Below are 25,923 nucleotides of genomic sequence, written 5' to 3' on the forward strand. Positions count from 1 at the left end.
AGAGATAAACACTCCAAACAGCAGACAGTAGTCTTCTTGTTGTCCTGTTCTGCTAACAGCTGCACTAAAAACATTCTCATTTTGTATTTGTATTTCTCTCTTTAAGTATGTAAAGCATAAACTCGAGGCCAAAACAGACCTGAGGGTCTGTTTATATTGCTACTTTTTGAAAAAAGCAAAACAAAACACCTAACTATTGTCTATTCAATTAAATCTGTATCACAAAATCCAAACAGATGAAGGATGCGTAGCTTTTTATTTCTTTGTATCTACACACGAGATTTCAGACCACTTCTTTCAGGTTATTCAAATGGGAAGTTTTCCTACTGTACATATTATAAAAAAGTGACAAGAGGCAAACACCAATTCCCTACCTAAAATAATCTGCTCCTCACAGACATGGCAAGCCAATTCACAGCCACTTCCAAGCAAACACAGCCATAGGAAAACACAATAGTTTGAATTCAACTCCAGTGAGTAGTATACATGTAAACAGGATCTTCCCAATCAAAACTAGCTTTAGAACAAACCAGAAAAACCCCAAAACCCAATTGCAAAAATGAACCAAAAAACCCCCCACCAAACTCCACAATACATTACAAGGTTTCATGTCAGGCCCAAAGCTCTACTTCTGATAATTTTATCTTGCCACATAAAGAAAAAAAGAAAAGAAAAAGCTGAAAAGCAGTATTCTGCATATCTGATTTCTAGTGCCATGAATTCACCATAGCCTGAATTTCTTATGGTAACTGTTAGTAGATTAAAGCTCCCTTAAGATTTCACAACGCTGCCCATTTGGAAAGTATTAGTGCCGAAATAAGTGTCCCGGAACTACGTCTGTGTTAACTTCACATAGAGCCCCACCACTTTTACAACCATATTTCAATTTAATTATTGTACACAGGTTAACAAAAATGTATCACAAGTGAAACTAAACACCGGATTTAACAAAAACAATATTCAGAATGGTACAACACATGTTCATTTTCTCCAGGAAATAATGTTACAACTGTTCATCTCAGGACAATTTAGCCACACTAGAGACAGAAGTTCTGTTAAAATGCAACTGTGGTCTACTAAGCCACTTATTTTAGCACTACAGAGTATTTGAAGTCAGAGCCCTACAGCCGAGGCTTAAAAATCATTTAAGAGTCAAACCCCCAAATGTCTTACAGTCAAAATGACAGTATTTAAAAAAAAACAACCACAAAATAACCCCCAAACAATTAATCAGAAGGCTTCTGTATATAGTTTTATCCTCTTCATAGCACTCTCTATTCATATAATTGCTCGTATCATTGGTAATAGGGTCTGTATCTGGCTTGATCAGGGTGGTGTGGTCCAGGAAGTGGGGCCTGAGCAGGAGGCCCTTGCATCCTTGGAGGTGGCGGTGGCCCCCTTGGAGCTGGCCATATCCCTGGACTCATGCCCCCAGGCTGTGTGAAAGGGGGACTAAGAGTTCCTTGATCTTCACTGAACTGTGGCAAAGAGTTAGGATTATAGTGATGGGGAGGGGGTGCATTTACATTTACGGGTGGGCCTCCGTGCTGAGGAGGGGGAGGTCCTGGAGGAGGATGATTCATATATGGTGGCATCTGGGCAATTATATGTCCAGGTGGTGGGGTTATTGGAGGAGGAGCAGAGGTCATTGGTGGTGGAGGCGCTTGGCTATATACCATGTGAGGAGTACCTGCTGCCTGGGGAGGATGCTGCAGCGGATGGCTTATTGGTGGAGGTGGTGGGGGTGGGGGTGCATAGTGTTGCTGTGGAGGCATAATGTGATGAGGGTGCGATACCACTGGTTGACCCTGATATTCAGGATGATGATGAGCAGGTGCGGGGGCTGGTGGAGGTGGTTCTCGAGCACCTGAATTCGAATCATCCTGAATAGGGACGGTTATTAAGTTGCTGTGTTTTCTTGTTGAGATGCGGAAGGTGTCCTGACTGACCGGGCGAGGTGGTGGTGGAGCCATTGACATCTCAGCAGGAGGCGCACGAATGTCTTCATGTGGCTGGTTATAATGCTCATGTGGCACGTGCTGTAAAGGAGGCGGTGGCATCATGATGTGCTGCTTTGGCGGAATGTGGCTCATATGATGTTTCTCAGGTGGCATTATGAAACGCTCAGGAATTTCTGCAGGCGGTGGGGCAATAGGAGGATGTACAGGTTCGATTGGAGGACGAGTAACAGGCTTTCCAGCTCTCATATGACGGTGGTTGATGTGAGCTTGTAAGTCCCTCTGTGACAGGTAAGTTCTCTTGCAGCCTTGAACAATGCTACACATGAAGAGAGACCCTCGCACACACTGCTCAATTCGCTGCACGGGTTCGTTACAGCTAAATCAGAAGAAAATATTGGTTTATTATCATCACAGAGAACTCTATCTGCAATGCTTTTTTATTTTAAAAGCCAACCAGTTTACCATAGTTACCCAAATTAGAACTGATGCATTTTCCCCTGCTGTAGCAATGAAAGAAACAATTCATTAATTCTGAAGTTTATCTAGTTTTTAAGTCTCCAAACACAACTATGAAAGAACATAAAAATTTCATGAGGTTGAAATTCATAAATAGCATCTCTCAAATTCCTTCTGTGCATTAAGACTTACCAAGAGTCACTCTAAGTAAATTAAACTGCCGTTCATTCCTTTTCAAAATGAGAGTAGTTACACGTTATCTACTCAAATACTTAAAACAGCAAACACTGATCTCTCACAATCCCAAAATATGGGATACAAAACTATAATCAAGTTGTGTAGTAAAGAGTACTCTACTGCCTCTGCTAAACGTGCACAAGAAAGAACCATGTTAACACAGTATCTGAAATAAGATATTTAAGTTATTTTCCTACATTTCCTTTAACGATAAATCTTGAGATAACTTACCCCGGACACATCTTGTCTCCCTTTTTCTCATGTAGTATAGCACAGTCATAGCAGAAAACATGCTTGCAAGGTATCTAGAGACAAAAAATGGCTCTGTTAAGACACTGTATATAAATATCTACGTAACTTTGCAAAACACAGTTCTTCCCTCCAGCACGCAATAAAACTAACTTACCTATGAGGTAAACAGGCATAGCAGTACTTAGCGTCCTTACATAGATGCTTTCTAAAACAGTTTGCGTTGAGTTTGGGGTTTTCTGGGGTAGGTTTGTTAGGGTTTTTAAAGTGTTGGCAAAATTTTAAGCCTTGCAATAATACAAACACTGAATATTCACAGAAGCTGCATACGCAATCTTACTACACTTGTCTTGCTGGCAAGGAATGAAAGTTTTAAAAGCATTAACTGTCATTAAGTCAGATCCTGAAGTCTGTTACATCACACTTGAAAAGTATAGATTAATCTCAGGGATTTTGTTACACTAATTTTAAAGGGACATACAAGTGAACAATGTTTTCTATATCAATTGAAGACTTGCAGCAAAGTTAAAGAGCTTATTTTTAAAGCTAAGTGGTATAAGGTCAAAACCCACTGAACTTGCAGGTTTTTCATTGGTGACAGTGTTTGCTTTTTTGTTTAAAGTTTTCAATCTTACTTTATTAAATTGGGGAGTAAAGTGAGATCAGACAGACAGAACAAAAACACTTCAACAATGAAGGCCCCTGGTTCCATCCTGGTATTCTTCTACCGTTTATTCAGAGGCCTGCTGAAATCAGTAACCTCTAGAGGCCTCAGACACATAGTAAAACCTAGTTTTACCTAATGGGGATGAACCATGGCCGCATCTTCCACTGGTAATTTCACTCACCATACGTCCATACATTTTGATGGGCAATCCACACTTATCACAGAAATGGACCGGTGTATCGTCCTTTTCCCCCAGCAAGTTTATCTGATAGGATAGAGAAAGGGGTGGGAGAACAAAACCCCACATTACTAAAGCTTCTTATTTTGATTATCACCAACACAGCCATTATTTCTGATTTAGCTGAGCAGGAAGCAAGAACACCACAAACGTGAAAAATCAGATGTATTTTCAGTCAGTCAAAAACAACGGAAGCACTTTTTTTTAAAGAAGGTTATCTATCAGGACTACCTACAGCTTGGTATGATTCACAACTTCCCACCCATGACTTTACCTTATAGTCCCAAAAGATGGGTCCAGGGAACCTCCTTTGATTGCCAAACATTTCACCTCCTTTGCACTCGTATCGCTCCTCTTTGTTATATTCAAATTCTTCTGTGGAAAGCAGAATGAGAAGAAAGACACAAGCCAACCACAACGCTTTCCTAATTGACACCGGCTGCTATTAAGAGCATGTGTCACTCTGTACTGAAGTCATCAAGAAATGCCACAGCGCTTCCAATCTGCTTGGCTCAGTCTACAGAAAGGTACAGTCAAAACAGTAAACAGTCTGTTTCGGGAACATGCATCATTTAATGCTCATAGTGTAGCAGTACCCTGAAATTTGAAACTTGTTTTGCACTTAAGACAGAACCTTGGACTCTTAAGTCTCCAAGACTGAATAAAGTCTTGAACAATGCTGCAGAATAATATACTTCCCCACTACAGGGCTAGTATTTTTATTAATTTACCTTCATCACCAACTTGTGTCTTTGAAGGCATTCTGTTCATAGTTCTTGCAGTTCGAGGTGCAGGTTTGGTTTTATTGGTCTGTTTTGAGATCAGCTTTATAGGGATTCTTCTACGAACATCAAGACCACCCAATGATCCTGAACTATTTGTTCCTTGCAAATCATTGTCTATGAAAGAAAACAAAAAGTGTATGTAATTTTTCAGTTATCTAATTTCTGTTATAATATCAGTTATCAGTTTCTAAAGAGGCTAAATATTAACAGAAGTTTTAAGAAAAGTCATTTTTAAAGCTTTTTAAAGATTCATACAACGTATCAAAGTTTAATCACTAGGAAATAAGTATCTTCACACACAATTTCTTGTAAAGGTCAAGTCACAATACTGTATTGGGAACAACTGTGATTTTAGGAAATCTAGTACTAAAATAAAGCTGTTTTTAAAAGCTAGTCTGTCATTTCTGCACAACAGAAAAAAACATGAATTTTACAGCTCCTCTCATAGTGTGAATAGTAATGAAGAGTCAATTCTTTGTACAACCATGACAACATACAATTTCTTATGAGAAAAGGCAATTTCTACAATTTATGTAAATTGTTCATTAAAGTTGGAAGGAAACTATATGTAAGTATACTTTATATATAACTATTAACTCAGCATCTTGACATATCACTTAGAAGTTTAGCATAACATATCACAAAGACATCAGTACTTAAGATTATGTAGTAGTATCCTCTCTAAATTGAAAATTATTGTTCCTCACTATGTACAGAATTCTCTTTAACCAGTTTTAAATCCAAGCACCAGGACAAAGGAAGCAAGAAATAGCCTGACACATGTGTTAGACACAGGCTCCAAGAGATAATCTAGAGGGAATATTGCAACAAGCAACACCAATGAAGTGGGCACAACTCCCTCAACTTCTAATGAGTCTACCTTAAATTGTTGCGTAGCATCTCATTCATGCATAAATGAAGTTATGTCCTTCATGAATTTACTTAGCTCGTTTTCATCATAATGGAAAATTCCATTCTGACAGGTGTTTCAAAGCAAGACATGCTCAGCCTCGAATGGGCACACCACAAGCTGTTAACGGTGTGAGCCCTGCCATTCCACTCAGTACGGTACTGCAGACCTGGAATGACTGCTGAGGCCCTGAAGGATTACAGCACGGCAGCATGTGGACACTGAAGTTAGGGCCCTATTAGTGTAACTGCACAATGTTTCACAAACTACTGTCCTTCAGACCCTATAACCACCCAACACAACACAACAAGTAGGAGGGGGGAAAAAAAAAAAAAAAAAGCACTGCTCTAAGTTATTCAGCAGCTACCACCAAAGCCAGGAACAGTTTCAAAACAGGACTGTGTCCCAACAGCCACTTTACCTCAAAATCAAAGGCTTTCAATTTCCTCTGACAGATCAAATTTAGTTATTCCTCTTCGCACTGTCATTGAAATATTTCACTCAAAAAGACAACGTGGAAAAAGGCAAAAACCAATAAAGCTTGCTTTAATTTTGTTCATTTGTTGCTTTTAAGCTGTCCTGTTGGCTAAACCAGCCAGCATACAGCTATGACACCAGGCTTCCCCAGAAACTGCTGGACTACATCAGAGCTAACGCTAATTTTCTTCCTGTTGGGAAATTCTGTTTTCTACCAGAACACACAAAAATGCAACATTATAGACCAGAAAAAATCCTGCAGGACCTCAATCTATTTGCAAATAGGGATAATGAAAACAAATTTAAAAAACCCCAACACTGTGTATTATTTAACCCATTGAACTGCCAGCAGGAAACAATTACATTCTGACGCTTTTCTTCCGTGTACCTTTGCAAGCCAGGAATATTTATGTGAGTTAGCTGCACATCTAACCCAAACTAGCAAGCTTATTAATAATTCACATGTTGTGGAACAATAATAGATTCTAACCTGTGCAAGCATACCTAGCAGGATTAAGTCCAGAAGAAATTTGAAAAACACACCAAAATTGTTAAGACTACTTCAGGAAGTTTCGATTAGAGGTGATGCATCCTCCTGAACTGTCACCTTCATCAACATTTCTTAATTTTTATTTTTGCATTTCAGGGTTTTTTAGATTCATACAGTTCAGATATACTTACACAAATGCATACAAATATATACTTATACATACAAATTTATCATGCGGTCCTTGCTAAAAGGAAGAAAACCAATCAACCAACCAAAAAACCTAGCAAAACCCCCACGCTCACGCATCTATTCACGAGGCCACGCTAGCACGCTAGGCAGCAAAGCTCTCGCCGCTACAAAACCAGATTTAAGCACATGAGAAAGTTTCCTCTCCGAAACACAACCACGGAACCAGAAAACCCATCTTCAGCGCCCATGTCAGGAAACGCGGCGGGCGAACAGCGCCTCGTCGCCGCCTCCGAAGCGCCGCAGGCCGCATCCACCTGCCGCGGGCCCCCGCACGCCGGCCCGCCCGGCAGCGCGCAGCCGCCACCGGCAGCGGCCGCGCCTGACGCTGCGTCAGCTCCCCGCGCCCCGCCAGCCGCCCCGGGACGGCAACGGGGGCGCCGCCGCGGAGCGGCCCGTCGGGCCGGGCGCGGCCGTGCCGGGGGTGGGGGCGGGGAACGGCGAGCCCGGCGCTGAGGGGAAGGGACCAGGCCCCGCCGCGCGGGCCGCGGGGAACCGCGGCGAACCCGGGCCCCGCCGGCGTTACCGGGCGCCGGGCCGCATCCTACCGCTACCCTGGCGCCGCCCCGCACCCGGCGGCCTCGCGTGCGGCTTCCCCCCGCCCGGTAGCGCGGAGCGGGCCCAGGCGGGGACGGGTATAAACGCGTCTCCCGGCCTCTCCCCTCCTCACCATTGTGGTCCATGATTCGGCGCGGGGCACTGTGGGAGCGGAAGGGCGCGGCCGGAAGCGGAAGCGACCGGGAGACGGGCGGGAGGGGCGTGAAAAAGTCCGCAGCGGAGAAGCCGTTGTGGTGCAGCGCTTGCTGGCCCCGCGTGGCCGCAGGACGGGGAGGGCATGGTGGGGCCCGAGGGGGCTGGGCCGAATAGCGCCGCGCCGCAGCGGGACCCCAGTCCGGCCGGCTCTGCGGCGAGGCCGGAGTGGAAGGCGCGGCGATGCCGCAGTGCCTGCCGGGATGGGGCTGGGGGACCGCCGCCCCCTGCGGGTGTAGCGCCGCGCCTGCGCGCTGCGGCCAGCGGCGGGAGCCGGGGCGCGCCGGACGTGGCGGCGGGGCTAGGCGGGAGCAGCGGGGGCGCCCGGCGGCGCGTAGCTGTGTGCGCGCTGGTCAGGCTTGCAGGCCGGGAAGCGCTGGCAGCCGCCGGGGCGGAGTTGGGGCGCGCTGTGGCCCGGGCGGTGTCGCCCGTGGGAACGCCTGGGAGCCGCCGCGGGGAGAGGGAGCTAGAACCGGGGGCGCAACCCCATGGCTTCCTGCGAAGGGTACAGTTAAAAGTGGGGGGTGGGGTGTCTTTGTTCCGGAGCCGTGCCGCCCTGCCGGCGGGCCTCTGTGGGAGCGGGACGGCCGGAACCCGCGCCGGGCAGCCCGGGGATGTGCCATGGGAACGGCCGGTTCCCGGCAGTTCGGGCGTGAGAAACGCCGGTGACTTGGAGCCGTGAGCCGCCGGCGGGCCCGAAAGCCTCGCAGCAGCAGCGCTTTGCCTCGCGAGACCGCTTAGTGTAGTTCGCATCAACTTGGCGTTCTGTAAATCCGTATAGAGTGCCTCTGTAGCACTAAACAAACGTAAACACAATTAAATCGTAGGTTATAGGGGAGAAGACAGTAGCCTCAAGCCGTCCTTCCACACCCCTAAGGTAGGGTATCTGCTCCATACCCTTCAGGTTGGTGACTTGTCTCACTGAAAGTCTCCAGGGTTGGGATCTTGTGTCCCTACAGGCAATGCTTCTCAGTATCTTTATAGCCTTAATATTTAAAAGCTACCTTTTAAGCCTAATGTTTCTTGTCTTATCTCCACAATGCAGAGAGAACAGGTTTTCCCTTTTCATAGCATGGTTCGGGTTGGAAGGGATGTTAAAGCTTATCTTAGTCCACCCCCCCTGCCGTGGGCAGGGACACCTGCCACCAGGCCAGGTTGCTGCAAGGCCCATCCAGCCTGGCCTGGAACACTGCCAGGGATGGGGCAGCCACAGCTGCTCTGGGCAGCCTGTGCCAGGGGCTCACCTCCCTCACAGGAAAGAATTCATTCCTAATATCTAAACCAAATCTACCCTCTCTTAGTTTAAACCTGTTGCCCCTTGTCCTGTCACGTAAGCCCTACTAAAGTCTTGTTCCTCAAAAGGCAGACCCAAGGAAAGCGTGATGCTGATCCCTCCATAATATGCTTTATTTTCCCAATAGTAATTCACAAAGAGGAGAGTTTAAAAAAAACCCAAACATGCAGATGCATGGAGCATGTTTTCAGTGTGCACAACTTTATTTTCTAGTTAATGGATACAATTACTTTTAAAATACAGCTTTTTAAAAGGGTAAAAAAACTTAAAATACATCTCCAAATTTAATACCTGACATGCAAAGACAGAATAGTAATACTCAAAATGCATACAAAAATACCACTTCTTCATTCTACTGGAAAAAGATAAGCACATCTAGTTGCATTACTTACGGATGTTTGAATTAGTACAAAACTGTAGAGAATTTTAGCTTAATAGCAAAATCAATTATTTTGGTATCCTTCATTTTGATGGATACACAGATAGAAAGTGAAGAAGCGTATACTCCCTGACCCACTGAGAAAGGTATTTGAATGCCTTCTGCATGTTGCTGCTTACCGTTCTGTATAACTGTAGGCTTTGTGTGAAAAGCTGTGTTTCACAAAAGGCTGGCTATTTTGTGCCAGTTAAATTAAGAACAAATACAGCCATGCCTAGAAGAATTATGCAGGCTACAAATAAAGAATAAGTCCATCGCATCCTATTTTATCACAATGAATGCCAGCTGAAATGTCATATTTGGAAAGGAAAGTGGAAGACTGTTGAATATTCAATTGCTTTTTCTAAATACCTGTATGGACAAGAACTGGAGAAGGTTCAAAAAATAATGTAAGCCCACATCTTGGGCAAGCAAGAATCTATACTCAAACTTCACAGTGCAGATGTTCCCTTGAGGAAAAAAATAAATCCACTGCTGTATTTTATACCATCTTTTCCATAGTATGTGTTCTATGCAAAAATTAACTGAAAGCTCACTTGCCAGTCCCAGGTATAATATTTTACATTTACTTTTTACATAAAATATACATCCACTTTAGAAAAGGAATACAGCTTCTGAGAAACACTTACTGGCCTTGTCCTTCTGTCACCAGCCTTGTGCACTGGCCACGTTAATGAAAGGTTAATGTAAGTGGGGGCCATGGCCAGAGGGGAAAGTTGTGTTCAGTAGTGTGGACAGAAGTGCCACCCTCCTGCATTAGGCTGGCGAACAGGTGAATGAGGACAGGTAGCGCTAAAAACGTGAATTGTCAAATCACAGCCTGAGCCTAAGCATTAGTGTAAATAGAAATTAATACTTGCATCTGAGGAGGTGCAGATCAGTCCGATTTGCCTCTTAGACACACACCTCAGCTTCTGGAGATGCCAATCTGACATACAAATGACATATGTCTGCTTCTAAATACAAGCCTGAATTTTTGCTGGCTTGGACTGGAACATCGGTATCATCTAGGTTCAAGCCTGTATTGCATTTGAAATAAGAAACTTCACTGACTGAAGTTTTTGTCTTAATTAGAGAATAAAGATGCCAGTCTGGTGCTGTTACCTACTGTGTAAGATACTGTCCAACTGAGTAAAGTTTATAGGATTTTTTTCACTGATTTTGATGGAGTTCACTCAGGTCCTTAAGACAGAAAAAATTACTTAGTGCTGAGCTTTTCACCTGAGATTTTCTGCTAACACTACTTGCAGCAAAAATCTCTGTGTAGTGTGACACAGGAAAATTTATCTGATGTAATCAAATAAGGATACTTAAATATGTGAACATACTGAAGCTAATTAGCCCACATTGTGAAATTTAAAGGGTTTTTATACCTGGACATTTCTTAACACTCTTATTATTATCTGTTCCCTCACCATGCAAGGCTTTTTCCCTTAAAAAAAAAATATAGTGCTAAAAATTTTAAGATAGCAGTCTTTTTTCCATCAAAACATATTTCTTTGTGAAAAGAAAGAACATTGATTTCCTGCGTATCTATTTTATATAGTCCTAAAGTAAGGATTAAAGTTTTGCAGGTCAAATCATCTATCTTCTGTAAATTATTGCACTTGTGCATTATGGACTTTCAAATGTAAAAGAACAGCAGCAGTTTGATGTAGAATATTAAAAGGAAAAATATGCTATATAAAAATATAACCATTCATTAAACTAAATAAAATTCTATATTCCATTTAAAAAAAACCCCACAAACGTCTATATTAGGTCACATTCTGACTTCTTTACTTGCACTCAGTAGCAGCCAGTTCTACAAATTCCACCGAGTACTTGGGGACTAAAGTTTTCCTTAATGTAATTTATGTCATGGTCTGCCTCTTGATGAAAGATACGTAACCTAGCCAACATAATCTTCTGTGTATACTTCCTTTTAGGGACGATCATTGATAGTAGTGCATGATATGCTACGATGAGATTAATGCAGAACTAATGAACCCCTATCCAAGGGCCTTTTCTGCTGAAACTTGCCCTATTTAAAGTTTTACAGTAGGTCGGTGCCATTTTCTGTTCATGTGACTTTCACCTGTCACCTGTTTCAGTTACCTAACAACCTGCAGCAGTTCAAGGAATTGCTTGGAAAAAGTGATCATGATACATTTTTCAAGACTTCTCAGCACGTTTGCTCACACTAATGTTCTAGAATTGCAAAGCCTTGGCCAGCTAGAACTCCTGCCCTCTTGCTAGGCATTGTACAAATACAGGATAAAAGGCTTGCCATCCAAAGATTTTGATCTCTTTGACTCTCCTGGACAGACCACAAAGCGGCTTTTCATCCTGTACATGCTGATAAAAGTGTAACGCACCTTCTGCCTGACTAGTCCCAAAACTGAGTACATCTTCAGTAGGAGTCTTCTGAATTTTTTAATCAATATGTCATATTGGAAAATGCTTGCTGAATCAAGGTGCAGAGTATTTCTGGGATAACGTTAGCTAAAATTTGGAAATTTCTAGAGATCTGTATCATTCAGACAAACAATCAGGGTTTTCTTCAAGTGCAAAGATTGGTTTCATTGCAGAAAATGCTTATATAGTACTGGTGCGTAAATGTCGCTGTGAGTTCACAGGCAGGACAGTACCAGCAGTTCGTCTTCATGAAGCAAGTCTGCGCATAGCCTAATGGAATGGTTTTCAAACGGTGGAGAGAAACATGCCATGGTTAATTTTGAGTACACATTGCTTGGCAAAACAAAATGTTTGTGTATGTGTTAACTAAAACCTGCCAAGTTCAACACGGCCTCAGTGAAAGTACAGAGAAAGTAAGTGTTCTGAGGCAGCTGCCCTCTGATGTGTGTCTGCATCGGACAATTCAGTCAGGAAGCTGCAGGTTGGAAGGTTTCTAGCTCTCGCCTTCAAAATGAGGCTATAAAGGTGGGGGACAGAAACCTCCCAGAACACTCTTTGACCTTGGATTGGTAGTTTTGGCTTCTTTTCTTATTTAATGACCGATATAAATATCTAAGCAATCCTGTGAATAGAAATCAGAATTCAAGTCTTTTTGGCCTGCCTTTCCCAAATGCTTCTGTTACAGAATCATAGTGTCTCTAGCTTTTTTAATCGTGCCTTTCTGCACTATGACTTTCAGGGGAGCCAAAGGTGCTTCTCCCCTTATTAGCGATAAAGAATAATATTTGGGCCTCTTGCAATTTTCATACCAATCCAAAATGGATAGGTGAATCAGGAGTACCAAGTATCACAATCTACTGACCAAGCCCTGATGAAGTTTGAGTGGCTTTTGCTTACAGTCTCGCTTTCTCCTCTCACCAATCTGCCTTCCGGGCTGACCTTACCTTTTCCTACAGGACTTCGTGCTACGGTAGATACTACAATGCAGGGTGATGGTGAGAACCTCTACGCAGCCACAGCCTCCTCTTACCAACTTCCCTTCAGGAACCTCTACATCCCAGAGGCACAGCAACCTTGCTGCGGCATTTAGCTAGAGCATGACACAGAGAAGGATCACAGCATTCCTGCTGCTGGAGCAGAGAGGCCAAGCACAGGGTGCTACCCCATTTTAGATCGGGAATTAGGAATGGAGTTCTGACTAGTACCACAGCAGCATGATAGGAGGGATAGATAGTAATCATGCCTTTACCTACATGGAATGTTGTAATGCTTCCAGGGCATTGATGCATCACTAGTTTAATCTGTCTCAGATTATAAAAGGGTATTTAGTCCAATCTCTTGTTTTCTGAGTAAGTGGCTTGTGTGCTGCACGGTTATTTTAGCGGCAAATGCTACTTTGTTTTCTGGCAGTGTTCTGTAACTACAAAATACCACGGTATTGCTTTAATGGACTTGTGTTGTTGCATTTAGTTATGTCCAGTACACAGCTTTGCTGCAGCTTCCTGTAAAATGTTCACATTGTGCAAGAAGGTGTCTGCTGTGTTGCAATGAGGAACGAAGGGGGAAGGTTGACCATAATTTTGGGCTTGGGTGCCTCAAGCCTTACAAAGTCATCTTTTAGGCACCTAGCTCATGTTTAGATCCATTTATAAGCCTGTGTAAAGCAAAAGTAGTCCTAAAGCAACAGAGGAGATGTTTCTGCACATACAATCTGCTACCTCTCAAGAAAAAATTGACCTCCTCCATTAAGCACTGACATTCAGGTACCCAGGATGGAATTTATTTATGGAGAAGGAAACTGTTGAGGGCTCAGTTCATCCCCCATACTCTCACAGCATGGCTCAGTGCTACAGGCAAAGGAGTAAAGCCAGCAGTATTCTATAAGTAACAGACACATTCGGTTCTAAAGTGCATACCTCTTCCTGAACATCGAGTTCATCATCAGGCCGGCTTGTTTCTGTGAATTCTATGGGTTCTTTAGACTCCTGCATGAGGGAAATCTTGACAGAAAGAAATTAAGAAACATCATGAGTTATGCATGCATTGTCCGTATCACTGAACTTGATTTATTACTCTGAAGCACCTTAAGATAACTTCCACAACTTACAAGAGTCTGTTGTTTACCATTCCGTGACAAAGCTGTTGATTTAGTTCAACTGAGAGGTACTTAAATGTTGAAAAGCTTTTGGTCCTGCCTCTCCTCTTATGACTAGTTACAGCTTTGTAAAAATAATAAAAGCAGAATCTATCTCTGAACTGCTGTATAGCTTTGGCAAAATGTTAATCTCTACTATAAGACAGTAGTATGCAAAAATTATCAAAAAATAAGGGTCCAGTCTTATTTATTAGTAATATTAATTTTAATTACTATTTATTTGTAATACTGTAATAGTGATTGCTAGGGAAGGAATTGTTATGAAAAGACAGGAGAACATTATAAGGCCATTTTCCTAATGGAGGCCCACAGAAACACAGAATACAATTAGGAAATGCACAGAAGAGGGCAGCAGGAATGAACACTGGCATGGAACAGCTTCCATACACACACCAGGTAGAATGGGACTCTTCAGCTTTGATCAGAAGTATATGAAATTATTAATGGTGTTGGGAAAGGGAGCAGGGAATGATTATTTGTTGCAGCTAACAATCCAGAAATTGAACAGGCTTAAAACAAACACGAAATATCTGTCATATAACACGTTTAAAATTACAGAACCCATCTCCACAGGATAATGTCAAGCTAGAACATGTAAAGGGTTTCCAAAAGGAGTATAGCAGACATCAAAAAAACCTCCATCTGTAATAATTAAACATAATGGTCCAAATGCAACATCCAGCTGAAGAAATGTTTAAACTGCCAGTTGTTAGAAACTAGAAAATGTGTCTTAGGATAAAGTATTCTCCATATGTCCTGTTTCTTGAGTTCTTTTCACTAACAAGACACTGGGGTCAACAGACCCTTCCTTTGATCTAGCAAAATACTCATGTACCACAGAAATTGTCCAGTTTACTAGACTCTGCAGTTTTTTGTACTACAGATCTATGTCTACTTTTCGAACATGCTATGCTGTAATGGAAATTCCAAGAACAGATGATAGAAGGGAGGGAAATGTACTACTGGATATCCTTACCTTCTCAAATATGGGATCCTGGTTGTCACTGTATGTCATTTGATTCCTTATGTAGAGCACAGCATCATGGACAGTCAAGAAGAATATGTCTTTTCTGACAGTATCATCAAAGAAGGCACTCCGTTCCAGTTGAGATATAAGGCTGTCTGAATAAAAGAAAGTCATAACAGGTTAATACAATTTGAATTTTAGAAATAGATGTCAAAATACATGGTTGTAACTATCAGAAGTCAAATGTACAGCCAGATCAATCAGTCATACATTTGCTTGACTTTTACTTGCCCTATTTCCTTTAAACCCCACCATTTCTTGTGTCCCACCGCAGCTCACCGTGTTTATCAGTATGCTAATTCACATTTTTATTAGAACAAATGCTCCCACAGACACATCTAGATATCCTTTCTCATCCCTGCTTGTCTTTGTTGTATTCTTTACATGAGTGATGGTAGAAATATTTGAATGTTTACCTTGATATGAAGCAAAGTATACTCTCACATCAATTCTTTCAAACTCTCTAATTATCTAAAAAAATAAAAGTTTGCAACAAGGACATAAATAAATAAAGTCTGTAAGGAGAAAATACATATATGTACATAAGTCTATGTATGTAATGTATAGGCGCACACACACATGCTTCATTTGTTTCTGATTATCTTCATTCCAAACTCTTATGTTTTGTTTATTCATCATAAAAAAGGAACTCCTATACTTGGCTGTTCTTAAAGATCCAGTTGTTGCTGAAGCGGCCTATCTTTGACTGTGTATGTAGAACTCTCAATTTTACACATACATACATTGCAGCCTATTAAGGTTCTCATTCCATTCTCATAACACAAACAACCTGAGAACCGCGTGGGCCTGAGCAAGCTTTATTTCCCTCCATGAATGTGTGATATGATACAATCTTTCATTGGCACATGCAAATTTTTTACAGGTTTTTGCTTCATGCAGTGCACCAGATGGACCTGTTCTTGGATGGAAAAAGCTACATATGGAAAAAGTTATGTCTGTGGACCCCATATCTCTTGTCTCAGAAGCTGGACCTGAATCAAAACTAGTCAGGAGGCTGAAGCAAGGCACACAGCATTCTTTATTTCAGTTAGTTAAAAGGTGGGAGACTGGAGTCTACCCCTGACTTCCTGGTGGCAGGCAAGTCTCTTAGAATAGTATTTTCAGAGGTGATTGCTAATTCCATCCCCTTCTGCTCATTGATAAACTAGAGTCTTGGTAATCTAAGATCTGGTTTATAGATAGGCTAAGCAGTCCCAGCTGCAAAATGAAGTTAGTGAAAGTAGCAAACATATGAAGTATCAAAAAGGACTGAAGAATCTGGTCCTGCACACCTGTGACTGGGCACCAAAAAGCAATGGAAATACTGGGCTTAATCTCTTTACCTCATTTCCCTCTCCCTAAACTAGGAATATTATCTCCTTATTACATAGTGTGATGTTTGAAGATGGATGAATGAATGTTGACAAAGTGCTCTGACTTTAGCCACGGGAAACCCTATAAAAGAAATGAATCATTCTTCCTTCCTTCACAATTTAAATAATATGGAATGAATAAATAAACATTGTGGCTAAAGACTGAAAAGTGATGGTAAGATGAAATTTTTACTACCTCTGTGTTGAGTGAGCATCATCCTGTACCCAGATTAAAGCAGGAGGCATGTGGAAAGAAAATACATAACTAAAACATTTCAGAACATATGCATACAAGGGGACCACATTTTGCAGTTCTAATTTTAGAGTACTTGACTATGCATCCTTCATATTGTTCTTTTAATGCATTTTCCCACACCTAAAATACACAAACACCAATATTCTACCTCTTGCTGTAGAAGTTTTGAAGGCATTTTTCAACACCAGACTTTTAAAAACTCAGAAATTAACTTCAGTTAATATCTCTTGATTTACATACTACTGACTAGTTTCATTTTCACGGAACACCAGAAAAAAATGCCCTTACCGTTTTTATTGATCTCACAGCTACAATATCCAAGAAGGTTACTGCTCCAAAATCAAGAATGAGACTGTGGATGGGCACCTTGGGGATGTTTACTTTGACTGGGAGTTCTGAATTCCAGTCCACCTGGATCTCTACTTCTTTGGTGGGAACTTGAAGATCTTGGTTGTCTTCAGGTTCCTCATCAGTCTCAAAAGCTTCATTACTAATACCAGGCTCACTGATGATGCCATTCTAATGTGCAAATAATGCATGGAATAAATTAAATAATCATGGAGAAAGTTTTCGAGTTACAAAAAATACTTCCCTGTGATACCGTCTGTTTCAGGAATGAACAAGATGGAAACTTGTGACCAGTACCCTCTGCTCCCACCCCCTGGTAATGTAGTTGGCATAATTAATGCCATTTTAAGGCAAGCAGCCATTCTCTCTGACCGAGCAGGTCACGTATTCATTCCCTTTCCCCTCATTATCAGGTCTTGAAGTTCCTGTGAACCAAGTACACAAACCAAACAGATTTCTTCTTCCCTTCCCTACCAGCCTCAAGATTCCTGGGCATCAGGCTGATTACTCACTCCCCTGCTGGCCTTGAAGATCCCAGGCACCTAGCCAACCAGGTGTTGTTGATGACCCGATCACAGAACAGGGAAGTGTACCAGTGCACAGAGCACTGTCCACAAAATTAAGCAGTTACAGGTCCTAAGTGGGGAAACTGGACTGGAACTATTGCTGAAGAGTGAGACTGTGGCACCTCCACTGGTGTCTATTCCATATGAGGACTGGGTGAGGGACTCATCTTCTTTTATAAAATTGTTGAGTCTACATTATGCTCATTACATTGATGCATCAAATGATGTATTAAGTTCTCACCTGATTTGCAGAGGGTCTAAGTGATTTGAAACCCTAAATTAGGGTCTAGGTGATTAGAAACTGTAAGTTAAGTTGTATTATAAATTCTGTATTATGCTGCTTATAAATTGTACTACATTAATTCTGTTTGCAGAAATCCTGTGCCATTCCAATCGTAAGTTCTATCCTATACTACTCATAAAATCATATTAAGAAAAATAAAGCTTTAACTGTAACTACAATTTAGTGCCATCATCATTCTGTAAGGATCCCTAAAAGAACATGTCTGTCCCCTTAGTATCAGGTGACAATACTGCATGCAAGAATTTAAACAAAAACAAGACAAAGCACATAATTTCCTCCTCTGTGCGGTGTATTTCTTTTCCTTTTTTTTATTTGTTAAAAGAGCATCTTCCTGCAAAAAGGCCATTATCCAGGAAAATAAATACCTTGGAGCTACTCCCTCCCTCGATAGCTTTAATTCTAGGAGATATTTAAGACCAGTATTTTCAGCTTTGATTCAGATTTACTATATATAATAACATGGTAAAATGACTAGGTCAAAAGCTGAAATGTCACATAGCTGAGCATTTAACTGCATCATAAATTGTAATATATACAGGAAATACTGCATCCTGCATTGAGGGCGATGACAACAGAAAAACCATTGTCTATCTTCCAACTCTGGAGATTTGATGTGTTGCCTGTCCACTCCTGTAAGCATTTAATTATTGAAATGTATATTCCATACTTAGAGGAACATGCTGCTTTCTTTAAAGAGCATGTGGAAGGCTGTATCTACCAGCCAACTGATATATCTCACCTGTGCATAGGAAGCTGGATGATAGGAGCATGTACACATGAAAGAGCCAGCACTTCTGCTGCACAGAGACAATGTGAGGTGGTGAGGGGCAGAGCTAAGATCAGGGAATCTCTTGCTTCCACTCTTGTTAGCCCTATGGCTGTCACAGCATCCTGGATCTGTGGGGTCTTTGGCAATAGGTGTACTGCTCTGCTAAGTCTCCTGCAGGTCCCAGACTTCCTACCATAGTAGTAACAATTTTCCATCTTTATTTTAAAGGTAAGTACAAAGGAACTCATAATTAAGGCTAAAGTAATACACTCTAACTAATCCTTTGAGAAAGAATAGAAGGGAAAAAAATGGTTTACCTTAGTAGCTTTTAATTTCCCCTTCTTGATTAGCTTTTGTATCTTCCTCAGTGCTTTGAGTCTTTTATTATATACCTTGACTGCATCAAATCCTACCTATAGGAAAAGGATCCAAATTATTTAACTTTGCCTAGATATAATTCTGAAATCTCAGAGACAGTTAAGAAGCATCCAAAAACATCATATATCACTTACTGTGGATTTGAGGCTGCTTTTCAGTCCATCGATATTAGCATAAAAAATTGGACTTGAAAATTTCAGTATCTTCACACCTTCTGGTTCTATAACCTGTTGCCAAAGAACATAAGTTTAATAAGAATATAAGTTTAAGCAGCAACAACCATATTTTGTCTAATAAGAAGCGGTTTAATTGCTTCAACAGTTCAGCTATGTATCTAATTCACACGAAATGGTGTATCTTTGCTGATAATTGAGGCGATTCAGTTTTTAGAAGCTTACAGCCCCAGCATGCAATATGGACCAGCCATCTGGATCAAGATGAAGAATTTAATGCTGAAACTTGTTATCTCCAAGCACTCCACTTCCAAATTCAAGTTGTCCACAGTATGTGAGGCACAACTTCGTCTTATACTGGCTTGCAGACTGAAGAGGCTATGACTTACATTTTTGTAGTCCTTGACCTTCTTGTAGATGTCTGTGCCAGGAATGTTTCCAAAGCCACCCCATGAAGGACTAACGGAAACAAAAAGAGAAGACAGTGAAGGTCAACATCATACTGAGGCATTCACAGAATTGAAGGGATTACTGCATACAAACTGTCATAGACTCTCGTAGTCTCCTCTCTTCTGCCAAACTAAATAGCCACATTGCAAAAGTGTTGTACCTGTTTTGTGTCACTGTGCAAGGGTCTTTTTCTGATTTGTAGTGAATTGTCCTTTTTAAAGACAAGGTACTTTGCTCTCAGCCTACTTGCTGCACCCTTTTTAAGTAGAGCTGAATGAATAACTTGTTCTGTTTGTTTCCCAAACCAGAGAAAAGTTTTAAAAGCAGATTAGTTTGGTTTGAATGAAAAAAATTTTTTGACTGAAAAAAACCTGATGACTACTTCCATTTCAAATCAACTGAAACAATACATTTATATTCTTTTCAGATTACTTAAAACTTTTTGTCTAACCCTATTAATTTTTATTTCAGTCAATAAAAATACCAAAATATTTTGCAGTCTCCAGATATATTTTTAACAGTTGAAGCAGATTGTTTTGAAGTTTATAAAGCCTCACCTCCCTTTTATATTTTGATTTCACGTATCTTAAGTTGAATTTGGGAATGTTTTTTGAGGCTCTTCAAATTCTATTTTTTATAATCTACTATTCTGTAACAACTTTTGCATGGCTTTACTTTTATGCATTTGCTGAGAGTGCAACTATCCTTTGGTATTGCTAGTAACCATACTCTCTGGACTCCAGGCTGAAGGAAAGGAGTTATGTTGTATTTTTAGAGAAAAGATCAATGAAAGGTAGCAAGATGGCCAAATGAGATTCTGCAAAGCCACCTTTTCTTACCATTCCACTACCATATATTCTTTGAGCAGCAAAAAATGAGCCACAAGTTCAAAATTTTGTCTTATTCTTATGTTTTCTCTGTCTCTTCTTTCACAGGCATATAATCACTCTTGTATAAGCAATAAGTAAAAAGGTTATTGGCATGTGCAACATCCTGTAGTAGTATTACATGTTAAGAGTTACTGTAATGATCAATTAATTACAGAAGCCTTTCATACATCTTTTTATATTTGATCTGAATCCCTTTCCAGAACTCAGCTATGTGTGTACACAAATTCCAGAACTCAGCTATGTGTGTACATAAATGACATTTGGCTAAGTAACACCAGAGTACCCAACATGAAATAGAATAAATATGCGTCTTCTTTTTTTTTTTAATGATTGCACACAGTGTTCTGTTCTAAAGAATAGATTTTTTCCATGTAAAAATTTTTGTAAACCCAAGGAGATTTTCTGCCACAAACCATGTTGCTTTTCAGGATATTATTTTTCATGGTATATATTGGTATATATTCAGGATATATATTTTTTATGGTATAACACTAACAATTATTTCTTATTCTGTGTTACTTACAATTGAACTCTCAGCACAACTGTCAGCAATCCAAACAAAAGGCCAGCAAGTAATCCCAAATCAAGTCCCAGAATGATGGATGCCACACATGTAAAAACCCAGATCATCTGGAGAGGAAATAACAAATGTAAAGTCTCATAATCAAAATATGTAACTCCTGGTCATTCTAAAGAATCACTAGACCAGGCAATAGGAGCAGCAGATGGATTTAACTTTGGAGACGATCACAGCACACTGGCAATTAGCTGACCCCATACAAAAGTCTTACTCTTCCTCCAAGATGCTCCTATCCATCACTATCTTATTAGGCATAGTTAGTTTTTTAGGAAATAAGCTTTTTATTTTTTTAACATAACATTTTTCAGGGATCTAGTTCCTTTGGTGAAATTAAAGGAGATGCAGTTAACCATTGCATTTTCTTCTTTCTGATGGTGGCAGTCTTTGTTAATCTTTCTTTAGAAATTGAAAAGTATTTCTTTTCCCAAGATGTAAAATACTGTATGGTGCCCCACCTGCAGACATATAGAGAGGGAAGGGGCTCCTCAGTGATATCTAAGAATCAGAACTGTTGCAAAGGGAAGTATTTCATATTAGCAGGTTGATGGCATTCTCTAAAGTCTCCACTGAATACTCAGGCTGAACAGTTGAAGTGGGGTCCTCAGTTCCTGCTTACGTCACTGCCCAGGCAGAACACCCAGCAGACCCACTCTTTCAAGGAGCTGAGTACCTGCACTTCTCACTGAAGTCAGTGGGATCTTTTATAAAGAAAACTAGTAAATGGTTGACTAAAAAATTTCAGATCTACCTAAGGCAGGTACCGCCCAATGACACAGACTGTAAAATCTAAGCACAGTAAGGATTGCATGGAGAAAATACTTTCTATGCAATCTTTTCCTGCCCTAACAGCCACACTGAAGGTCTGCTCCACAGACAATACAGTGGGAGATGTGAGCAAGTACCCTGAGATATGGCACTATAGTGGTTCGTAAGAAAAGCCTGTTCGTGTATCCCCTTGCATGCCGAATTGATCCACATTCTAGCTTGGATTAGTCTTGCTACAACAAGAAAACATATTTTCTGAGGACTACCTGAGATTATTCAGGCAAATGGGATGCTAATTTGGTCACAACAGAAATATATGTGCATGAATTAAGAAAAGGTCAGTTTTTTCTGACCCATTTAAATCGTATGAAAGACAAAAACTGAATGGTAAAGGTGACAACAGGCCATCTTTATTCTGATTTTCAAGCCATCTCAAAACAAGATTGCTGTAAGCTATGCTAACTGCTATGGAGGAGTCATCGCTGCGCAGGAATACCCCAACTGGCACTCTTACTGTAGGGTATAGGAAATAATGCAGATAAGCAGAATACTATGTAAAACTCTAAAATGGGGAATTTTTAACTGACCTCAAGGCACTTGCATTTTGAGGATGCACATGAAAGTTTTCTGATGTTAACTCTACAAAATTCTATTTATCTGGTACTGAAGAGAAACTTGGATGGCATTAAAAGGCAAAAAGAAACCAGACAAAAACATTCCAGAGAAAAGAAAAAATTAGGTTACTTACAGCATCCACTCTATTCTGTCTCCACAGACGGGGAACGTCAAACACTTGCATGAACATCCCTTTCAAGTTAGCTATGACTACAGCTGCCAACACAGACTGTGAAGAAAAATGATGAAAAAATGTTATTTAGAAGCAAAGATACATACTAAGACAGTGCTCAGCATTATAGACAATAAACCTGAGCCTCTTCTGGTAGCGGTCACCATGTTTAAACAGGGCTATTAATCCTGCTCATCAAACCTGAGCCTTTGAATCTGATCAGTGCTGGTGGCTATGCTGCAGAGGACAAGTACCGTACCTTTTGTAAGGGCTCTAGCAATTTCCCCAGGGCAACAATGGAAATCAAAACAATCCCAGCTGAGATTATACCAGCAACCTGCGAAGGACATAGAGTGTTTATAGGAAATGAACATACTAAGACTCTATCTTACGTTTCTAGCATTACAGAGAAAAATGTACAAGTAGTTGCACATTACGTTTCTTTAGGAACAAGAAGACCTGCCAAAATGCCATTGTGTTTAGGTGTACCTAGGCAATCATTATACACTTCAGCTAACACAGAGGAAATTCAATTAAGCAGGTAGTGTAAACAACCGCACTCAAGGTAGTAGCTCTTGGAGGGGTTACATTGCATAGACAGATGAAAGGAGCAGTCTGGGTGTCAGCCAGAAAAGGGGCTGCTGGATTACCCATAGTTCTCCACTGTTAAAAAATGCAAAGCTGTAGTACTGTAAAACAGAATAGTTTACTCAACATAAGAAAGATGGCACACGGGCAGGTGATGAATGGCAAATGGCAGGGCTGCCCAGGCCAGCACGTGGGAGCTTAAATATCTCATAGGCAGCTGCAAGAGGATTTCCTCCCTCATCCTGAATTCCTACTGTGACAAACTCAGTCCCTTCATTGGGAATAAAATTCTGGGAAATTATTATGCTTGAGGGATTTCTGACCCTCTAATGAAGCTCACGCTATGTAAAACTTGATTGCCCTCTCCTGGCAGAGCCGTAAAAATGATTCACTACCGCAGCAAAAACTGCTAACAAAGATACTTGTGGCTTTCCACATGCCAGCAACACAATCATTTTAGGACTGTTTTCATCCCTTGTGAAAGCTGTGCCTTATACAAGATTAAACTTACCCATGCATAGTACTAGTAAGAGGTCGTTACCTGAGTCTTTCCACCAGTACTTTCTTGGACTGCGGTCCGTGAAAGAGCAGTAGTTGCAACAAAACAAGAAAAGGCACCTGAAAAAATGTTGCTGAACCCAAAGGCAATAAATTCCTGAAAGATAATTGGATGATGCTGTAAATACAGATGCCTGAAGACGATTTGCAATGGATAATAACAATAGCTTCTACAGTAGTTTGTAAAGTAGGTAGCACAATAAAGTTTAGAAGAGTGTGGATTAGTAAGGGCTGTTAAAGGTTTACAAAAATTCCTCTTGTGTCAGTGTAGCTAGCTGTGTTTGGAAACCAATACAATGAAGTCGATATACTCTCCCTGACATGGACACACTCATCTTAGTATAAAGACATTTAAAGCTTATTTCCATCAATGTTATCAAACCTAACATTTCTAACAATTACACTGGTATAATTGCATCGAGAAATGGGACTAGTATAAATTTAACTCCCAAGTATCATCAGCTAAACAATTTTAATCAGTGCAACAGTATGAGTTTAGACAAGCCTTTAATTAATGCAAAGCATTGTATTAGTAGAACTAATCAGGAACTTTGCAATAAAACACAGTTGCACTGAAAACTTTTAGTTTGTTGAGCCAGAAGTTTCTCACTCTAAACATCCCAATGAACTCATGCTGAGTCCCAGGCAGCGTTCTCATAGATTTGCCCCAGGGTCACAGATGCTGGCACCTACTGATGCTGGTTGTTCTGCTCAAGTGACAAGGACCCTGGGAGCTTTATGTCCTGGGATTTGGGCCATTCCTCTGCTGAGAAATGAGGCATTTTGGAGCTGCCTGCAACCCCATATAATTGACAGAAACATTGTTTTCACCAAGCCGACACAGGCACAAGAGATTTTCACTCGCTGCAAATTTTTAAAAATATCATTTAAGATTTTATTTTGACTGTCTCTCTTCTTTTCTCCAAAATGAAATTTCCTGTAAGCTTTTTGTTAAGCTCCAACTACAAAAGCAGGGTTTTGAAGCCATGTTCTTTAACAGAACAGCCTAGATGATTCATGCCTATTCCTGTATAATAGCTGTGCTTTGCAAGAAAATGGTGGAAGTATAGTTCCTAGTGTTCTTAGGTCCTAATAATCTGTGAATCTATGAAGACAAAATAAACACTTGCAAATAACAGCACTGACCTATCCTTCAAAATTATTTTACTACCTGCTTTTACGATGTTATTTTAACTTCTCCGGTTCAAGTAAACTATTTGCCCATCATTCAAGGCTACATTTAACCTTTGCTGTGTGTAAAATTCATAGCATATTATTGAAAGGAAGGCACTTGGCTTTTATAGACAGTATTTCTACAATATTTAATTAGTATCTCTGAAGCACATCAGTGCTGGCAGAACAGCGTATTCAACAAAAGAACAGCATAAACAGCACTCCCAGGAATATGTATTCTTGATTCAGATTTATCAACCTGAAAGCCAATGCACTTTAGGCAACTTTTAAAGTGTTACCAGATATGAACTTTATGTATTGTGAAGTGACCAGCATGTTCAGAAGTATAATTTTGTTACATACTGCAAAACTGTTTCCAAAATCAAACTTTATGTAATCCATTAGTACTATAGGACTCATTAAACAAAGTACCCAGCTTATCTATTTATTGTAGTGAGTGCATTTTCTTGTATGTTCAAAGGATAAAATTAAAAATTAGCATAGATGTAGGACAAGGAAACTTTCTGACATTTTTCTTCCACAGCTATATAACCCCTGGTAAGACACTGAACAACTGCAGGAATCCTCTAAGAGCTTGTGAATGCAGCATTCCAGCTACGTGCCTTTAGAAACCAATGCTTCAAACAATGCAGCCATTTGGTGCAGACAGTTATTCAAGTATGTTCATATACTGGTAGGCATTCACTTTTGTGAAACTGCAGGACTTAGCTATATAGTTACAGGTATATTTATATTGGTGTAACTGGTGTCATGCTGAGAATTACAATAATTTATTCTGTAGGAAAAAAATCATGCCTTAACTGAAAAGTTCAATTGTTACAAATCCTGCATGTAGACTAAGCCGAAATAAAGCTGTCCAGAGCAACTTCTTAACTTGACATTGCCTTCCCCCACCCTGGCAACACACCTCAAAACATGCCTTACAAGTGGAAATGGAAAGCAGGTTGCTAAAGCTGGCCATGTCAACTTGACATCACCAGAAAATTCCCCTATAGAGTGCTTAGCTTTAATTACTTCTTCAGAACTACTGCAGGCACTAAAGCCACACACAAGAATTAATTTGTATAAAAAGCCCATACTGAAGACAGAGCACATTTAGCTTATCTCTGTGTGGTAAATTTGTCAGGTAATATATGGCCATTTCAGCTATTTTTTTTTCAATAGTT

At 40.6% G+C, this 25,923-nt stretch overlaps 2 protein-coding genes across 10 annotated transcripts in view; both read right to left on the reverse strand.

Annotated features, from left to right (window-relative positions):
* Positions 1-237: 237 nt before the first annotated feature.
* Positions 238-7,543, reverse strand: CBLL1 (Cbl proto-oncogene like 1). 5 transcript variants are annotated; one of them, XM_080392759.1, is made up of 6 exons: positions 7,387-7,543; positions 4,540-4,707; positions 4,083-4,180; positions 3,752-3,835; positions 2,886-2,959; positions 238-2,337 (listed from the first exon to the last, which is right to left on the reverse strand). In XM_080392759.1, exons 1-6 carry the CDS (start codon positions 7,397-7,399, stop codon positions 1,296-1,298), a joined length of 1,479 nt encoding a protein of 492 aa, XP_080248885.1. In that variant the 5' UTR covers positions 7,400-7,543; the 3' UTR covers positions 238-1,295. The 5 variants fall into 5 exon arrangements, with proteins under 5 accessions (XP_080248885.1, XP_080248884.1, XP_080248887.1 ...); XM_080392758.1 differs by having other exon boundaries at positions 4,083-4,183; XM_080392761.1 differs by lacking the exon at positions 7,387-7,543 and adding an exon at positions 6,524-7,380 and having other exon boundaries at positions 4,083-4,183.
* A 1,312-nt stretch (positions 7,544-8,855) lies between these two features.
* SLC26A4 (solute carrier family 26 member 4) overlaps positions 8,856-25,923 on the reverse strand; it is a 33,345-nt gene continuing 16,277 nt past the window's right edge. For 3 of the 5 annotated variants that reach the window (XM_080392752.1, XM_080392750.1, XM_080392754.1), the window contains 11 exons: positions 23,547-23,660; positions 22,677-22,754; positions 22,379-22,474; positions 20,809-20,915; positions 19,335-19,404; positions 18,907-18,999; positions 18,712-18,807; positions 16,696-16,926; positions 15,195-15,249; positions 14,728-14,873; positions 8,856-13,596 (listed from right to left, as the gene is read on the reverse strand). In XM_080392752.1, the coding sequence (XP_080248878.1) occupies positions 13,444-13,596; positions 14,728-14,873; positions 15,195-15,249; positions 16,696-16,926; positions 18,712-18,807; positions 18,907-18,999; positions 19,335-19,404; positions 20,809-20,915; positions 22,379-22,474; positions 22,677-22,754; positions 23,547-23,660 (1,239 nt within the window). In that variant the 3' untranslated portion in view covers positions 8,856-13,443. The remainder of the gene's footprint in view (positions 13,597-14,727; positions 14,874-15,194; positions 15,250-16,695; positions 16,927-18,711; positions 18,808-18,906; positions 19,000-19,334; positions 19,405-20,808; positions 20,916-22,378; positions 22,475-22,676; positions 22,755-23,546; positions 23,661-25,923) is intronic. The other 2 variants (XM_080392753.1, XM_080392751.1) reach the window with 1 other exon arrangement.

This window comes from Falco punctatus (assembly GCF_963210335.1).
Source record: "Falco punctatus genome assembly, chromosome: 6".
Lineage (NCBI taxonomy): Eukaryota > Metazoa > Chordata > Aves > Falconiformes > Falconidae > Falco > Falco punctatus.

Excerpts from the sequence above, each read along its gene's own strand:
- CBLL1 (XM_080392758.1), bottom strand. Across the intron at positions 4,184-4,539 it reads GACACAAGTTGGTGATGAAG|AAGAATTTGAATATAACAAA; the intron begins GTAAATTAATAA and ends TGCTTTCCACAG. Across the intron at positions 3,836-4,082 it reads CCATCTTTTGGGACTATAAG|ATAAACTTGCTGGGGGAAAA; the intron begins GTAAAGTCATGG and ends CTATCCTATCAG.